At 45.0% G+C, this 17,771-nt stretch overlaps 1 protein-coding gene across 2 annotated transcripts in view; it reads left to right on the forward strand.

Annotated features, from left to right (window-relative positions):
* Positions 1-17,771, forward strand: part of NLGN4X (neuroligin 4, X-linked) — a 396,345-nt gene that overhangs the window by 355,471 nt on the left and 23,103 nt on the right. For both annotated transcript variants that reach the window (XM_018044013.1, XM_018044014.1), the window contains one exon: positions 16,234-16,419. In XM_018044013.1, the coding sequence (XP_017899502.1) occupies positions 16,234-16,419 (186 nt within the window). The remainder of the gene's footprint in view (positions 1-16,233; positions 16,420-17,771) is intronic.

The following is a 17,771-nucleotide window of genomic DNA, read 5'->3' on the forward strand; positions in this document are numbered from 1 at the left end:
AACTGAGAAACAACTAAGATGATAATCAGCTATTTTCTTTTAAAAATAACTCATTACTAATCAACTGTTTGGTGTCACTTTATGCTTTTAAAATAACATGGCGGTTTAGCCACACACATAACTCTAGAAGCCATCAATATTGTTAATTAAAGGAAAGCTCAGTTTCAGGAACACAAAATGAATTTGTTAATTATAAGTTGTTGTGTATGAAAAGGTCAGGTGTTATTTGAAGTTTGTATTTAATTATGAAGGTCAATTAAATATTTTTTTTTCCATTTCATTCCTTGCATTTCAGTGAGGAAGAGTGTAGAATTTAGCTATGTGGCAAAAATGAACAGGATCAACATAATGGAACTTTTCTTGGAAACTGAACATTATGCAATATTCCATAGTCCTCCTGTTGAAAATTAGCCATGATTTCCAGTTCCTCAGCCAATTGCTCTGAGGTTAGAAGCATTTTGGCTGATCCAAGGCCTCACTCGAGTGGGGAATACTGGTTGGTTTTTAAACAAAATTTGAATGATGAGATAAAAGGTATTCTGTTTCTCATTGTATGTTGTTTCCTTTCTTAAAGTAAATTCATTTCGTAGTTGCTTTACCTATGTAAATTAGGTTATAAAAATACATCCACCGTGAGACCAAGATAATATGAAGGGGTCTTACAAGTTGAGTGCTGTAGTAGACTCTTCATTGGAGAAATGGACTTTCAAATCTCGTCAGCAAGGGCATGTTGAGTCAGTTCAGTAGCTCAGTCGTGTCCGACTCTTTGTGACTCCATGGACTGCAGCACGCCAGGCCTCCCTGTCCATCACCATCTCCCGGAGCTTGCTCAAACTCATTTCCTTTGAATCAGTGATGCCATCCAACCATCCCATCCTCTGTTATCCACTTCTCCTCCTGCCTTCAATCTTTCCCAGCATACGAGTCTTTCCTAGTGAGTCAGCTCTTTGCATCGTGTGGCCAAAGTATTGGAACTTCAGCTTCAGCATCAGTCTTTCCAATGAATATTCAGGACGGATTTCGTTTGATTTGATTTGGTTTGATTTCCTCGCTGTCCACAGGACTCTCGAGAGTCTTCTCCAGCACCTCAGTTTGAAAGCATCAGTTCTTTGGCGCTCAGCCTTCTTTATGGTCCCACTCTTACATCCGTACATGGCTACTGGGAAAACCATAGCTTTGACTCTTTGGACACTCATCGTTTAAGTGACGTCTCTGCTTTTTAAAATGCTGGTGTAGGTTTGTCATAGCCTTTCTTCCAAGGAGGATATTTGATAATTGAGAATTTACCAGGAAGACAGCATAGTCAAACTATTCAACCAAAGGGAAAATTTGAGTGTGTGTTACACAGAGGGAATATACACTAGTCCTGGAAATATCCCTACTTCTTCAACATCCACGTTTCAGTACCTGAAACTGAACTTTCTGTTGGGATTTTATTGGGTTGTCCAAACAGTTTGCTCAGGCTTTTCCATAGCATCTAATGGAAAAACCCAAACGAGCTTTCTGGCTAGCCCAATAGCCCTTTCCTAGGTCATTCCATTTACTTGTTGCTAATGTTGTGTTTCTCTCAGACCTCCCCAGGGTCTTTCCTTATCAGTCTTTTTTTTCCTACAGTATTGTGTTAAGTTTCAGGTGAACAGCAATGTGATTCAGTTTGATGGATGTCTGGATAGACAGATAGATGAATGGATATCCATCCTTGGTTATTACAAGATATTGATTAAAGCTAGTTCCTTCTGCTATACACTAAGATCTTTTGTTTATATAGTTTATATATAGCTGGGTGTGTATGTTAATCCCAAACGTGCTGTTCCTACCACTTCGTATCCCCTTTGGTAACAATAAGTTTGTTTTTTGTGTTAGTCCATTTCTATTTTGTAGATAAGTTCATTTGTAGTATTTTTAAGATTGCATGTATCAGGGGCTTCCCTGAGAGCTCAGTTGTTAAAGAATCCACCTGCAATGCAGGAGACCCCAGTTTGATTCCTGAGTCTGGAAGATCCCCTGGAGAAGGGAATGGCTGCTCACTCCGGTGTTCTGGCCTGGAAAATTCCATGGACTGTATAGTTCATGGGGTAGCAAAGAGTCGGGCACGACTGAGCAGCTTTCACTTAGATTTAGTGTGTCTAAGCAGATCAGCATATTTGGAATTTGTGCACTTTGTGAGAAACTATCAGTCCGTGGGATTGCATGTGTAGGTGATATCATATATTCGTCTTTCTCTGACTGACTTCACCTAGTATGATCATCTCTGCATCGATCCATGTTGCTGCAAGTGGCCTTATTTCATTCTTTTTCATGGCTGAGTAGTATTCTGCTGTATGTATGTACCATATCTTCTTTCCATTCTCCTAAGGCAATAGAAATAAAAGTGAAAATAAACAAATGGGACCTCATCAAACTTATAAGCTTTCGCACAGCACAGGAAGCCATAAACTGTCTTCTTAACCAAGTTCCAAGGTTCCCATTGAAAACAACATTGGAAAGCCTGGGAATATTTCTGGACACAGTTAAGACTTCATGAGTTAGTCGGCATGACTTGGTTTTGATAGAGATGAAGAGAATGTCTGTTGTTTGTTTTTTTTTTTTTTTAATTTAGTTGTTAGCATTTTATGGACAAATAACAAACCAGATTAATGCTTATCTGCCCCTAGATAGTACCAGTCGTAAATACTAGGAAGCACAGCAAGCAGCCATGCTTGTCTTGCAGTTGAGGGTGAAATAGTGTATCTAATAGTGAGCTTCCCTGGTGGCTCAGCTGGTGAAGAATCCACTGCAATACGGGAGACCTGGGTTCGATTCCTGGTTGGAAACCCCCTGGAGAAAGGAATGGCTACCCACTCCAGTATTCTGGCCTGGAGAATTGCATGGACTGCATAGTTCATGGGGTCGCAAAGAGTCAGACACGACTGAGCAACTTTGACTCAGTGTGTCTAAGCAGATCAGCATATTTGGAATTTGTGCACTTTGTGAGAAACTATCAGAATTACGTTTCACATTTGTAACATTGAGTTATGTAAATCATCTTGATTTCTTAAATACAATTTGTATTGCCATTAATACCATATAAACACAAAATCGGTATGGGCTTCCCTGGGGGCTTAGTGGTAAAGAACCCAACTGTCAGTGCAGGAATCGGGGGCTTTGATCCTCTGGGACTGAAAGATCCCCTGAAGGAGGAAATGACAGCCCACTCCAGTTTGCTTGCTTCTGAAATCCTATAGACAGAGAAGCATGGTGGGCTACAGTCCATTGAGACACAAAAAGTCACACACAGCAATGAAGCATGCAGTCAGACACACACGCTTGCACACGCACACACACACACACATATTTCATGCATGTTTCATAAACATACTGTGATGGCACAAAAATATGACTTTCCTAATAAGTTTTAAAATATTTGTGTTAAAAATGAATTGTAGCTCACAAATGAAAGAAAGCTGTAAGTTTCAAAATATCTGTCAAAACCCACCCTTATATCATTTTCCCTCAGCTTTTATCACGTTAGTTGGGTCATTGCATGTATATCAGAAATTCGGTTGAGTAAGGGCCTCCATCATTTTCCCAGCATGATTGCAGCTATGATATATTTTTGCCTTGCGTTTCTCTTTAGCCTCTGAGTACCCAATAAACACTAGATAAATAACAGACAGGCACTGAATACACAGACTGAACAGATAAATGTTCATCACCTTCACGCAGAGTTATTCACCAACAACATTTGCAGTCAGAGCATATAGGCGTTCTTTATCGTCTGCATAATCTTTCTTTCTATTGAAGTGTAGTTGATTTACAGGAGAAGGCAATGGCACCCCCACTCCAGTACTCTTGCCTGGAGAATCCCAGGGACAGAGGGGCCTGGTGGGCTGCAGTCCATGGGGTCACGAAGAGTTGGACATGGCTGAGCGACTTCACTTTCACTTTTCACTTTCATGCATTGGAGGAGGAAATGGAAACCCACTCCAGCATTCTTGCCTGGAGAATCCCAGGGACAGGGGAGCCTGGTGGGCTGCCATCTATGGGGTCACAAAGAGTTGGACACGACTGAGCGACTTCACTTTCACTTTTTACTTTCATGCATTGGAGAAGGAAATGGCAACCCACTGCAGTATTCTTGCCTGGAGAATCTCAGGGATGGGGGAGCCTGGCGGGCTGCCGTCTATGGGGTCGCACAGAGTCGACACGACTAAAGCGACTTAGCAGCAGCAGCAGCAGCAGTTGATATACAATGTTGTTTTAGTTTCTGCTGTACAGCAGTGTGATTCAGTTATACATACATGCTCTTTTCCACGATGGTGTCTCAGAGGATATTGAACAGACCACTGTTCTCTGTGGTCTGGGGTAGGGTCTTGCTCGTCCATCCTGTGTATAATAATTTGCATCTAGGAATCCCAAACTCCCACCCGACCCCTCGCTCCACCCTGTCCCCCATAACAGCCGCAAGACTGTTCTCTGCCTGGGAGTCACTTTCTGTTTCACTGGTGTCATATTTCGGATTTCACATGTGATATCAGAGGATATTTGTCTTCCTCTGTTTGACTTACTTCACTTGGTATGAAAATCTTTAGGTTCATCAATGTTGCTATAAATGGCATGATTTCATTCCTTTTACGTGGTTGCGTAATATTCCTCTCTGTGTGTGTGTGTGTGTGTGTGTGTGTGTGTGTGAACTCACTGCATCATCATCTTTTTAAAGTTTTTATTGTAAGATATTTGCTTTACCATAATATACAACATCTTCTTTATACATTCATTTGTGGATGGGCATGTAAGCTGTTTGCATACATGGCTATCGTGAATACTATTATCTATATAATCCAGAGAGAGTCTAGGTAGACCAGTTATCTACTTTCCCTACGGCATTCTTTCACTTATCAATGGACACTTCTCCTTACTTGCTCTCTGTGGGTGAAACAGAAATAAATGGCAGGATCTGTGACATCACATTTGTAGCGTAGAGTTTTATGTAAATCATCTTCATGTCTTAAATACAATTTGTAGTGTCATGAAGAACGTTAAAGTGTAAAATGTATACGAGCTCTCCAAGAAGCACAATGCTTTCAAAAGCACATCATCCAGTTAGTTTCTCAAGCTGTGCTGTTCAAACTGAGATGTACCTTCTCAACTTTACAGCTGAGAAATGCGAGGCTTTCCTGCACATTCAAAGCCAAAGCTGACTGCCTCTGTGTGTGTGTATGTGTGCCTGTTGGCAGACCTTTGTGCAGCTGTGTCTCTTTGCGACCCCATGGACTGCAGCCCGCCAGGCTCCTCTGTCCGTTGGATTCTCCAGGCAAGGATACTGGAGTGGGTCGCCATTTCCTCCTCCACGGGGTCTTCCCAACCCAGGGGTCGAACCCAAATCTCCTGCATTGGCAGGTGGAATCTTTACCATTAGCGCCATCTGGAAAGCCCCCTACTGCGTGACTCCAGTACAAAGTATTAACATGCTCCTGACCTGGGAGCAGATACCCGTCATAAAAAGTGCTCGGTTCTATCACCGTAACTCACTCAATGCAGTTTACTGACTTGAAAGAACTAAGACCATGAGGAGGAACTTGAGAAGGGACTCGCGGTGGTGGTGGATAAGAGATTAAATGTCTGTGGTTGATTCCTGCATAAAGGGATGGACCACAGAGGTTATGGAGTCAGTCTCCGGGTGGCGCTGTGCTCCATGATATGATAGTAAGGTTTGAAGTGAGGCTGTATGTACCGGAGGAAGGGACCTTACAGGATGCTGGCAGTCATATAAAGGGCGTCCTAGGAAGAGATGGGTTTCCCAGGTCCCAGGTAGCTCAGCTGGTAAAGCATCCACCTGCAATGCAGGAGACCCCGGTTTGATTCCTGGGTCAGGAAGGTCCCCTGGAGAAGGGGTAGGCTACCCACACCAGTGGGTTTCCTGGTGGCTCCGCTGGTAAAGAATCCACCTGCAATGCAGGAGACCTGGGTCAGATCCCTGGGTTGGGAAGATCCCCTGGAGAAGGGAATGGCTACCCACTTCAGTATTCTTGCCTGGAGAATTCATTCCATGGACTGTATAGACCATCGGGTCACAAAGTGTTGGACAAGACTGAGTGACTTACGGTTTCACCTCCAGGAAGAGATAGAGCGTGTACAAAGATGACTGTGTACAAAGAGAGATGGAGATGCAAGGTGTATCCCAGAGGACAGTCAAGTGGAATGTGGTAGATTTGTTGGCTAGAGGTCATGTGTCAAGCATGGGCAGTGATGTGGAGATGGACCACAGTGGATGGCCCTGGACATCCCACTAATACACTTGACTTTCACACAAGCTTGCTGTGTTGTGTGTATACGTGTGTATGTTGGTGTACAATGGGTGAAAAAGCAGTTACACATGGGAAGAAAAACCAGTTATTTAAAATTAAGTGTGAAAATCACTTATAGCCACCTTCTTAATATTAGTCACTCAGTCGTGTCTGACTCTTTGCAACCCCATGGACTGTAGCCCACCAGGCTCCTCTGTCCATGGGATTCTCCAGGCAAGGATAGTGGAGTGGGTTGCCATGCCCTCCTCCAGGGGAGTCTTCCCGATGGAGGGATTGAACCTGGGTCTCCCGCATTGCAGGCACATTTTTAACCATCAGAGCCACTAGGGAAGTCCCTTCCTAGGGACAAGCACTATGAACTATTTGATTTCCTTGCAGAGTTTATATTTCACACACCCTTCTTTTTATGGTCATAAAAACGGGATCTGTAAGACAAAGTATTCCGTTTTCTCTGAAGACATCTTAGACGTGATTCTGTGTTTACACATAGAAATACTCTGTATAATTTTATATATGTATACAGCCTCCTGTGTCATGGATTCAGCCAGCAGAATTCATGCAGCAAATCTTTCATGGATTTTGAGATTACTGTCATTGATGTCTGATTGTTGTTCAGTTGCTAATCTGTGATCAACTGTTCGCGACCCTGTGAACTGCAGCCTGCCTGGCTTCCCTGTCCTCCACTGTCTCCCAGGTATGCTCAAATTTATGCCAGTTAATTTGCTGATGCTGTCCACACATCTTACATTCAAAATTATAATCGGTAGGTATATTCTTGGTCAATCAGTGGTTAAGACTCTGTGCTTCCGACGCAGGGGACTCAGGTTCAATCCCTGCTCAAGGAACTAAGATCCCACATGCCATGAGGCTTGGCCCCCAAAAATAACATATATATTTTAAAAATTTTGAGCAGTAGCGCATTGCAAACCCTCGCATGGCTATTTCTGTACCAATAGAGATTTTTATAGAAAGCATTTGTGGAAACAGAACTGCTGAGTCAGAGGGCTTCAAGGTTTGAGTTTCGTCTGTTTTGTCCTTTTGTATGCTTTGGGGAGCGCCGTGATTATACTGATGGTGTAGAGATGGATTGGAAGCAGCAAGGTTGAGTGAGTGAATCAGACCTCTTGGACACCGCGATGCACCATTGAGGAGTGATGAAGTGTATGAGCTATTCAAGAGATCAGATCAAAACGATATGACAGCCAGCTGAGTTTCTTGTTGTTTAGTCACTAAATCATGTCTGACTCTTTGCGACCCCATGGACTGTAGCACGCCAGGCTTCCCTGTCCTGCCCTCTCTCCTGGAGTTTCCACAAAGTCATGTCCGTAGAGTTGGTGATGCCATCCAACCATCTCATTCTTTGTCATCCCCTTCTCCTCCCGCGTTCAATCTTTCCCAGCATCAGGGTCTCTTCCAGTGAGTCAGTTCTTCACATCAGGTGGCCAAAGGATTGGAGCTTCAGCTTTAGCATCAGTCCTTCTAAAGAATATTCACGGTTGATTTCCTTTAGGATTGATTGGTCTGACCGCCTTGTTCCCCAAGGGACTCTCAAGAGTGTTCTCCAGCACCACATTTCAAAAGCATCTGTTTTTTGGTGCTCAGACTTCTTATCAACAAATCTGGAAAATATTCAAGGATGAGGTTTTAATTTAAGAAACAAAAAAATCTTGTTGGCTCAAAAGGGATTTGGCTCCAGACTGGCTGCTGCCAAATTCTCATCATCATGAAATATGTTTATCAATGATTTTCACCTTTTGATCAGTGTTGTATAACAAATAAGAGTTTTATCGTTTTGTATCTTGTTTCCAAAATTAAATGAGTGTTAGTTTTGTGAAACCATATATTTTCAGCTAAAATACTCCAAGACGTCTGTGCAGGCTCAGTGTAAATTGTCAGTCAGGGATGCTGCTGCTAAGTCGCTTCAGTCGTGTCCGACTCTGTGCGACCCCATAGACGGCAGTCCACCAGGCTCCCCCGTCCCTGGGATTCTCCAGGCAAGAACACTGGAGTGGGTTGCCATTTCCTTCTCCAATGCGTGAAAGTGAAAGTGAAGTCGCTCAGTCGTGTCTGACTCTTGGCGACCCCATGGACTGCAGCCTACCAGGCTCCTCCGTCCATGGGATTTTCCAGGCAAGAGGACTCAGTGGGGTGCCATTGCCTTCTCCACAGTCAGGGATAGAATATGCTTTATAAAAATGGTTCAAGGGATCCCACTGATACTGTCATGGGCCCCAAGTTCTGAAACACGTGCTGTAGAAATCATGTGTCCGTCATCACTCCCTTAGATTTATTCTCCCGACACTGGAAATTGCTGTGACTCTGTGCAATATTGAGATGGCAATGGAATATCATAAAAGTAGCACTAGTTACGACTTGGGCCATTTTTAAGCAAAATGCAAACTAAAATCAGACGCAATCCAAATAGCTTTGCCTATCCCGCCCGCAGAATTTAAATGTTTTTCCAGTTTTATCCCATTCTCTAGAACCTGTGCACTTTCGTTGAATCATACATGAATCCAATAATAAAAATTCAGGGACTTCCCTGATGGTCCCATGGCTAAGATCTCATGCTCCCTGGCCAGGTTCAACCCCTGGTCAGGGACCGAGTTTCCCCATGCCTCGACTAAGACCCCACATGGACAAATAAAGAAATATTTTTTTTTTAAAGAAGAAAACTTCAGTTTTACCTCGTAACAAACACACCCAGGCAATGATTTTCTGTAAGCATCAAAGAACAAAAACGGGCATTTATTGTCCTGCTTCGTATTTCTACCTTAGCTCTGATTCTCGTTACACAGGTTTCTGTTCCAGCTAGTTTACGTGACCTGAAGTAAATTGTGTGACTTTTCTCATTGAAATGTTTTCATTTACACATTTCCTTTTTGCTTTTAGCCCGTTGAATTAAATATTGTGTGCACAAATACAAAATTCTCTCTCAAATGCAAGCACCTTGAAAATGTAAATGCTTTTCTTCTATGTCCATGTAGTTGTCATCTTCTGTTTAATGATCATTTAAAAAAAAAAAAATGCCTACTGTGCTTGCTGTTGCTCAGTTGCTCCGTCGTGTCTGAGTCTTTGTGACCCCGTGGACTGCAGCACGCCAGGCTTCCCTGTCCTTCACTATCTCCCAGAAATTGCTCAAACTCATGTCCATTGAGTCAATGATGCCATCCAACCATCTCATCCTCTGTCGTCCCCTTCTCCGCCCGCCCTCAATCTTTCGTGCTTAGGCAATGAATTATTTCTCAAGAGATGACATCATCTGTGGCATTAAAGTCATGTTGCAAACAACTGAAGTGTAGTTATTGATACATCTGACCCCACTGGGCTTCTTACGGCCAACTGAAAGTGGACAGAAAGCTGCGTGTTCTGGAACCAATCTCTTAAGCTCTTGCAGTTCAGTTGAATGAGGAACATTTTAGATCCTGGTTAGCCATCCTACAACCCTCAACTTTCTGTTCCAGAGCAATATTTAGACCAAATACAGTGCACATAATACTCATTTCATTCACTGCAATGAGAGATGGGATCTAGGTTTTCTAAGCATCTTTTCCATGAATCACATTTTAAAATAAGCACCCAGCCACTTAGCACATCTCGTGTGTGTGTGTGTGTGTGTGTGTGTGTGTGTGTGTTTTATTCCTTCCAGTGCTTTGAATGAAACTCAGTATCAGTCTAGTCCCTGCTGCTGCTAAGTCGCTTCAGTCATGTCCCATTCTTTGTGACCCTACGGACTGCAGCTTACCAGGCTCCTCCATCCATGGGATTTTCCAGGCACGAGTACTGGAGTGGGGTGCCATTGCCTTCTCTGAATCTAGTCCCTAATCTGTCCAAATTCAAGTGACTTCTTTTATGCGTCTCTCTCCTTGTTCACTTAACGGTGGTGGTGGTGGGAGGGGGGGCGGCTTACTGATTTACAAGCTTCACTTCAGAGACAGTAAATCTCAAAAACCAACGTTTCATCAGCTGAGATGCTTGGAGGATTCGGAGCCAGGAGTGTGTGTCCGTGAAAAGGAGCCATTTGTTTAAAATCACCGGGTTTGGCCAGTCGAGGGACTGGCTTCTGTGAATTCATCTCTAGCACGTTAGGGAAGTTGCGAGCTTATGTGGGAACCTGACCCCTTCGGACCCTCCGATCTTTGGCAAAGTGTGTGATTGTTCCCCGGTTGACAAGCTGCTGTCCTGTTGCTCAGACAATCGCACGCCAGGAAACTGCCGCCCATGCTCTGTCTGGATTATATCAAGCACTGCAATTTGTTTTGCTCTGTTTCTAGAATTTTTGATGTGAAACATTTCTAAAGGCTGTCTTCGATTTGTGAAACAGTGTTCCTTCTGCTTTATGTTTTCCCTTTTTAGCACAAGACTGGTGGGATCTTACCTCCCTGCCCAGGGATCGAACCTGCACTCCCCGCCCCCTGCTTTGAAAGGTGAAAGTGAAAGTGAAGTCGCTCAGTCGTGTCTGACTCTTTGCGACCCCATGGACTGTAGCCCACCAGGCTTCTCCGTCCATGGGATTTTCCAGTCAAGAGTGCTGGAGTGGATGGCCATTTCCTCCTCCAGGGGATCTTCTGGACCCAGGGATTGAATCCGGGTCTCCCGCATTGCAGACAGACGCTGTACCGTCTGAGCCACCAGGGAAGCCAAAGTTGTAGCAACTGGACCACCAGGAGAATCCATCAAACAGTGTATTTTGACGCTTAGACGAGGAAAGCAGTATGCTTTCACAGGGAATACAAAATCACTTGCATTAATTCCGGTCCTGCCGCGGGAACTCAGAAGCACTAAAAAGAACAAAATGGGGGAAGGGATAGCCAGGGAGTCTGGGATGGACATGGACACACTGCTGTGTTTAACATGGAGAACCAGCAAGGACCTGCTGGACAGCACAGGGGACTCTGCTCAATACTCTGTAATAACCTATGGTTCCCAGGGGGAATGGATGGGGGAAGGGATACTCAGGGAGCTTGGGATGGACATGGACACACTGCTGTGTTTAACATGGAGAACCAGCAAGGACCTGCTGGACAGCACAGGGGTCTCTGCTCAATACTCTGTAATAACCTTATGGTTCCCAGGGGGAAGGATGGGGGAAGGGATAGTCAGGGAGTCTGGGATGGACATGGACACACTGCTGTATGTAACATGGAGAACCAGCAAGGACCTGCTGGACAGCACAGGGGACTCTGCTCAATACTCTGTAATAACCTATGGTTCCCAGGGGGAATGGATGGGGGAAGGGATACTCAGGGAGCTTGGGATGGACATGGACACACTGCTGTGTTTAACATGGAGAACCAGCAAGGACCTGCTGGACAGCACAGGGGTCTCTGCTCAATACTCTGTAATAACCTTATGGTTCCCAGGGGGAAGGATGGGGGAAGGGATAGTCAGGGAGTCTGGGATGGACATGGACACACTGCTGTATGTAACATGGAGAACCAGCAAGGACCTGCTGGACAGCACAGGGGACTCTGCTCAATGTCATGTGGCAGCCTGGCTGGGAGGGGAGTTTGGGGCAGAACGGATACATCTCTATGTATGGCTGAATCTCTTTGCTGTCCACCTGAAACTATCATAATGCTTTTAATTGGTTGTACTCCAGTACAAAATAAAAGGTGAATAAAGAATGAAAAAAGCCATCCCTGGTTGTAACAGTAAATGAAAATTCCATGTCAGATGCTATGGAAACACCAGCTTCAAAACACTCCTGGGTACCTTTGCTGGGGTTCAGAGACGCATGGAAAGCTGCTTCCTGCAGACCTTTTGGAAGGAGGTTAGAATCGCCAGCGTCAAACCTTTCCATGGGATGCTTTTAAAAGTAGGATTTGCCAGGGTGCAGAATGTTAATGGTCCCTCCTATCGCAGAGGTTATTGGACAGCCACGTTCTGCAGGAGAGATGGTCATGTTTCACTGTGAACCGAGGGTCTCTGATTTCCTAAAGACTCGTGGTTTACCATCCATTGCAGATTGTCAGGCTTATAGCCAGAAAATAACTGAGGAGGTCCTTCCCTGAGAGCAAAGCATAGGAGAGAGGTGGATGGAGGAAGGATGGGTTAAAACCAGGACAATTCTGCCAGAAAATTCCTGGAGCCTTTAGGAAGGAATCACCTCTTAGCTGAATGGAGGGAGAGAGGCTCTCTCTTTATGGTTATTATCCGGTACCCAAACCATCATTATCAACCGGTTTCATCCATAAAGCCAGCTGAAAGAGGCTTCCCCCGCACCCACCTGAGCAAAGTGGGACTCATTTTATGAGAAGGCATGTGAAATGCCCTGTGTAGGGAGAGGGTATTCCAGGACATTCTCGGGCAGGAAAGACTAATTAGTAATTGCCAATTACATAAGGGAGCGCCTGGTAATGTCTGAACACTCCCATCCTCTCGCTCAACTCAAAGCCACCCCCATGAACTCTCGAGGGGAGTGGATTTGTGCCTCATTCCCTAAATGTGCATCCTGGCAGTTGGCATCCTTGTATGTACTCAGGCAAGGAGGTTGGGAGTCCAGATGATTGCAATTTCAGAGCAACAATGGCCAAGGGAAAAAAAAAAAAAAGAAGAACACATTCTTGCGGCTTTTATTTGAACCAGACCATTCATTCCCAATCCCCTCCTGGTTCACACACGCCATGGCTCATAAGTACTCAGGCAGACTATGGAACTGAAACTATGGAAAGCTAACCTCATTCCTCAGTTAGTGAAAGATCTCATCCTTCACGGTTTTGTTTTAGGTTTTGAGAAGCTGGTTCAGTTTCAGTTCAGTCGTTGAGTCGTGTCCAACTCTTTGTGACTCTGTGAATCGCAGCACGCCAGGCCTCCCTGTCCATCACCAACTCCCGGAGTTCACTCAAATTCACGGCTATCGAGTCAGTGATGCCATCCAGCCATCTCATCCTTTGTCGTCCCCTTCTCCTCCTGCCCCCAAATCCCTCCCAGCATCAGAGTCTTTTCCACTGAGTCAACTCTTCGTATGAGGTGGCCAAAGTACTGGAGCTTCAGCTTTAGCATCATTCCTTCCAAAGAACACCCAGGGCTGATCTCCTTTAGAATGGACTAGTTGGACCTCCTTGCAGTTCAAGGGACTCTCAAGAGTCTTCTCCACCATACTCTGAGGGTTTCTTGGGTTTCTGCCAGCTTTGCTTCTGTGCTCAGTTGATCAGTCATGTCTGACTCTTTGGGACCCCATAGATGCCAGGCTCCTCTGTCCAGGGGATTTCCCTGATAAGAATTTCCCTGGAGTGGGTTGGGTTGCCATTCCCTTCTCCATGGGATCTTCAGACCCAGGGATCAAACCCATGTCTCCCGCTTGTCAGGTGAACTCTTAACCACTGAACCTCCTGGGAAGCCCTCCAGGTTTTCTTAAGGATGTCTTTGAAGGCGTTGGTTCTCATTTCTGTTATTTTCAGTCCCAAATAGCTTGTCTTCATGTAAACACTGTGCTTGCTGGCCATGCTTATTTAATAAGCAGTCCCTGAAATATGTGACTGTCAAAACCCTTGCAATTAAGAGGAAAATAAAGGGGGAAAAGCGGAAACAGTGCCAGACTTGCTCTTCTTGGGTCTAAAATCACTGGGGATGGTGACTGCAGCCACGGCATTAGAAGATGCTTGCTAAGAAGGAAGGCTATGACAAACTTCACCAGTGTATTAAAAAGCAGAGATATCACTTTGCCAACAAAGGTCCATGCAGTCAAAGCTATGTTTTTTCCAGTAGCCATATACAGACGTGAAGAGTTGGACCATAAAGAAGGCTGAGCGCCAAAGAATTGATGCTTTTGAACTGCAGAGTGGGAAAAGACCCTTGAGAGTCCTTGGTTAGCAAGGAGATCAAACCAGTCAATCCCTAAAGGAAAGCAACCCTGAATATTCATTGGAAGGACTGATGCTGAAGCTGAAGCTCCAATACTTTGGCCACCTGATGTGAAGCACTAACTCATTGGAAAAGACCCTGATGGTGGGAAAGATTGAGGACAGGAGGGGAAGGGGGTGACAGAGGGTGAGATGGTTGGATGGCATCACCGACTCGATGGACATGAACTTGAGCAAACTCTGGAAGATAGTGAAGGACAGGGAAGCCTGGGGTGCTACAGTCCATGGGGTCGCAAAGAGTCGGACACAATTTAGTAAATGAACAGCAACCACACAGAGGAAATGTATTGATATTTTGTGTAGGGTCATGTAAGGGTGGGAACTAGGGTGGAGAAAAACTTTTTATGACTCTTTTCTTCCCCCCAGAAGGCTTACTCAAGACAGATTTGCATGTAAAGTTGGATTAAAGTTTGTGCTAGTATTTAAGCTCGGCAGATGCTTCATAAAATATTCATAGTTTTAAATCTGAGCAAGAGAGCATCTGTCTGTCCCACAGGAAGACTTCAAGCATCAGAGGAAAGCAGAGGCTCCAGGTCAAGATATTTCTGCAGTGTGAACTCGAAAGGGCATGTGATCTCAAAAATCAAAAAAATAATCACTTTGCCACAATGAATGCCCAGATGGTCTTCTTTGCAGCTTTTAAGGTGGCATTTAGGGTTTGATTCCTTAGCTTACACTTTTTAAAATTGAAACTAAAAACTAAAATCCTCCTAGTTTTTAAAAGAAAGTATCGCAGTCCGTGCTATTTTGGGGGGACAGTTGGGGAGATTTGAATATGCATTTCCTTTTGGCCGAGATTAAAAAAATTGTTAAGTTTCTGCATGTAACTGTAATATCTTTTTTAATATAGAAAAAGAGAGATAGATGCATTCCAAACTATTTAAAAGTGGCATGTCCTGATGGTTCTAATTTCCTTTGAAATTTGTGAGTTGAATGGAGTTAAATAAAGTGTGAATGAGGAAGTCAGTGGGCGAAAGGTAACCTATACTGTTGTTATAACAGCGCACACAATCTTATACACTGATAACACACAGAATTTTTGCCCTGAAAAATTAGTTTGTTTTTCTTTTTCCTGAAGTTTTGTTTGTTTGTTTGTTTTTGTTTTTGTTTTTTTTTCAAGGAAAACCTAGATACACACAGGTGAATCTAGTAAAATGAATGTTTAATCGCTAAGTCGTGTCTGAATCTTTGTAACTTCAGGGACCGTAGCCCTCCAGGCTCCTCTGTCCTTGGGATTTCCCCGGCAAGAATACTGGCATGGGTTACTATTTCCTTTTCCAGGAAGTCTTCGTAACCTAGGGATTGTATCAGCATCTCTTGCATTGCTGGTGGACTCTTTACCGCTAGCCTATAAAATGTATAGGATTCTGATACTGTCGTGTATTGTGAATATTTCAGATTCACTTTGCCTCATACAAAGCCCCAGTGTGACATTTCCTTATACTGTCAAAAGAAACAGGGCTTCCCTGATAGCTCAGTTGGTAAAGAATCCGCCTGCAATGCTAGAGACTCCGGTTCGATTCCTGGGTCGGGAAGATCCGCTGGAGAAGGGATAGGCTACCCATTCTTGGGTTTTCCTTATGGCTCAGCTGGTAAAGAATCCGACCTGGGTTCAATCCCTGAGTTAGGAAGATCCCCCGGAGAAGAAAGGAATGGCTACCCACTCCAGTATTCTTGGGCTTCCCTGGTGGCTCAGCTGGTAAAGAATCCACCTGCAGTGCAGGAGACCTGGGTTCGATCCCTGGGTCGGGAAGATCTACTGGGGAAGGGATAGGCTACCCACTGAAGTATTCTGGCCTGGAGAATTCCACGGACTGTGTAGTCCAAGGGGTTGCAAAGAGTCGGACACGACTGAGCGACTTTCGCTTTCTTTTCAAAAGAAAGAAAAAACATCATAACTGTTGTTTATATCATATAACCCTTTCTGCCATGAAAAGGTGCTATTCTATTGCTTCTGTGTCCAGGGAGCAGAAGCAGACAAGGAACAAGGTGCCCCATGAAATACCTTTCCAAGTAGCAGCGACGCTGCGGCTGTGTACTCTGTACGTGACGACCCCCAAATCTCCTGTCTTCCTCTGCAGGCTTTCTGAGCACCGGCGATCAGGCGGCCAAAGGCAACTACGGGCTCCTGGATCAGATCCAAGCCTTGCGCTGGATCGAGGAGAACGTCGGGGCCTTCGGTGGGGACCCCAAGAGAGTCACCATCTTCGGCTCAGGTGCGGGCGCCTCCTGCGTCAGCCTCTTGACCTTGTCTCACTATTCAGAAGGTAAGAAGAGCGTCCCCAACGCTGGGCAGGGGACCCCTGGGACCAAGAGCTGAACCTCTCTGTGAACTCCATAGAGTTCTTTTTGTATATTGATATAATTTCATTTTATTATATACATGCTGCTAACCCAGTTCAGTGGTGTCCGACTCTGTGCGGCCCTATGGACTGCAGCCCACCAGGCTCCTCTGTCCATGGGATTCTCTAGGCAAGAATACTGGAGTGGGTTGCCATTTCCTTCTCCAATTATTTATATATATAATATACAATTAAAATAATGGAAAGCAGTGATTTTTCCAAAGAAATTCTCCAGTTGGCCTTCTGTCCTACCCTTTGATTCCAATCTGTCACACCTATTTTGGTGGGGTGTTTTTTGCAGTTTTTTATTTTTAAATTGCTTTACAATGTTGTGTTGGCCCCTGCCATACATCAGCGTGAGTTAGCCCCAGGTATACTCTGTGGGATAGCGTGGAAGCATGGGATCCTACAGGTTTGTTGCTGCTGTTGCTATTCCATCAGCAAGTCGTGTGTGACTCTTATCGATCCTATGGACCGCTGCACACCAGGCTTCCCTGTCCATCACCAACTCCCAGAGTTTGCTCAAACTCATGTCCGTTAAGTCGGGGAAGCCACCCAGCCATCTCATCCTCTGTGGCATAGACTTGGCCACATGTCAAACAGACAGCAGGGAGGAATTTGCCAACTGACACAGGGAACTCACAGCACCGTATTCTGTGATTAATCTAGAGGGATGGGGTGGGGTAGGAGATTACAGGGGGCTTCAGGTGGGTGAAAGTGAAAGAACGTGAAGTCTCTCAGTCGTGTCCAACTCTTTGGGGACCCCGTGGACTGCCCTTACCAGGCTCCTCCATCCATGGGATTCTCCAGGCAAGAATACTGCAGTGGGCGGCCATTTCCTCTTCCAGGGGATCTTCCCGACCCAGGGGGTTGAACTCGGGTCTCCCACACTGTAGGCACATGCTTTGCCATCTGAGCCAGCAGGGAAGTCGTGCATGGGGACATGTATATATACCTTTTCTTATTCAAGACACATGCAGGCGGGACCGTGGTGCCTCTTGAAACCTCCACAGAAAATGCCCCAAACGACTTCCCTGGTGGTGCAGTGGTTAAGACGGCACACAGCCAGTGCAGGAAGCCCAGGATTTCAGATCTGCATCCGGCATGCCGTAACTAAGACCCAGTGAAGTGAAAACGTGTTAGTCACTCAGTCGTGTCCAACTCTTTGCCACCCCATGGACTGTAGCCTGCCAGGCTTCTCCGTCCCTGGGATTCTCCAGGCAAGGATACTGGAGTGGGTTGTCATTCCCTTCTCCAGGGGATCTTCCCCACCCAGG

Source organism: Capra hircus (assembly GCF_001704415.2).
Source record: "Capra hircus breed San Clemente chromosome X unlocalized genomic scaffold, ASM170441v1, whole genome shotgun sequence".
In the NCBI taxonomy this organism is placed as follows: Eukaryota; Metazoa; Chordata; class Mammalia; order Artiodactyla; family Bovidae; genus Capra; species Capra hircus.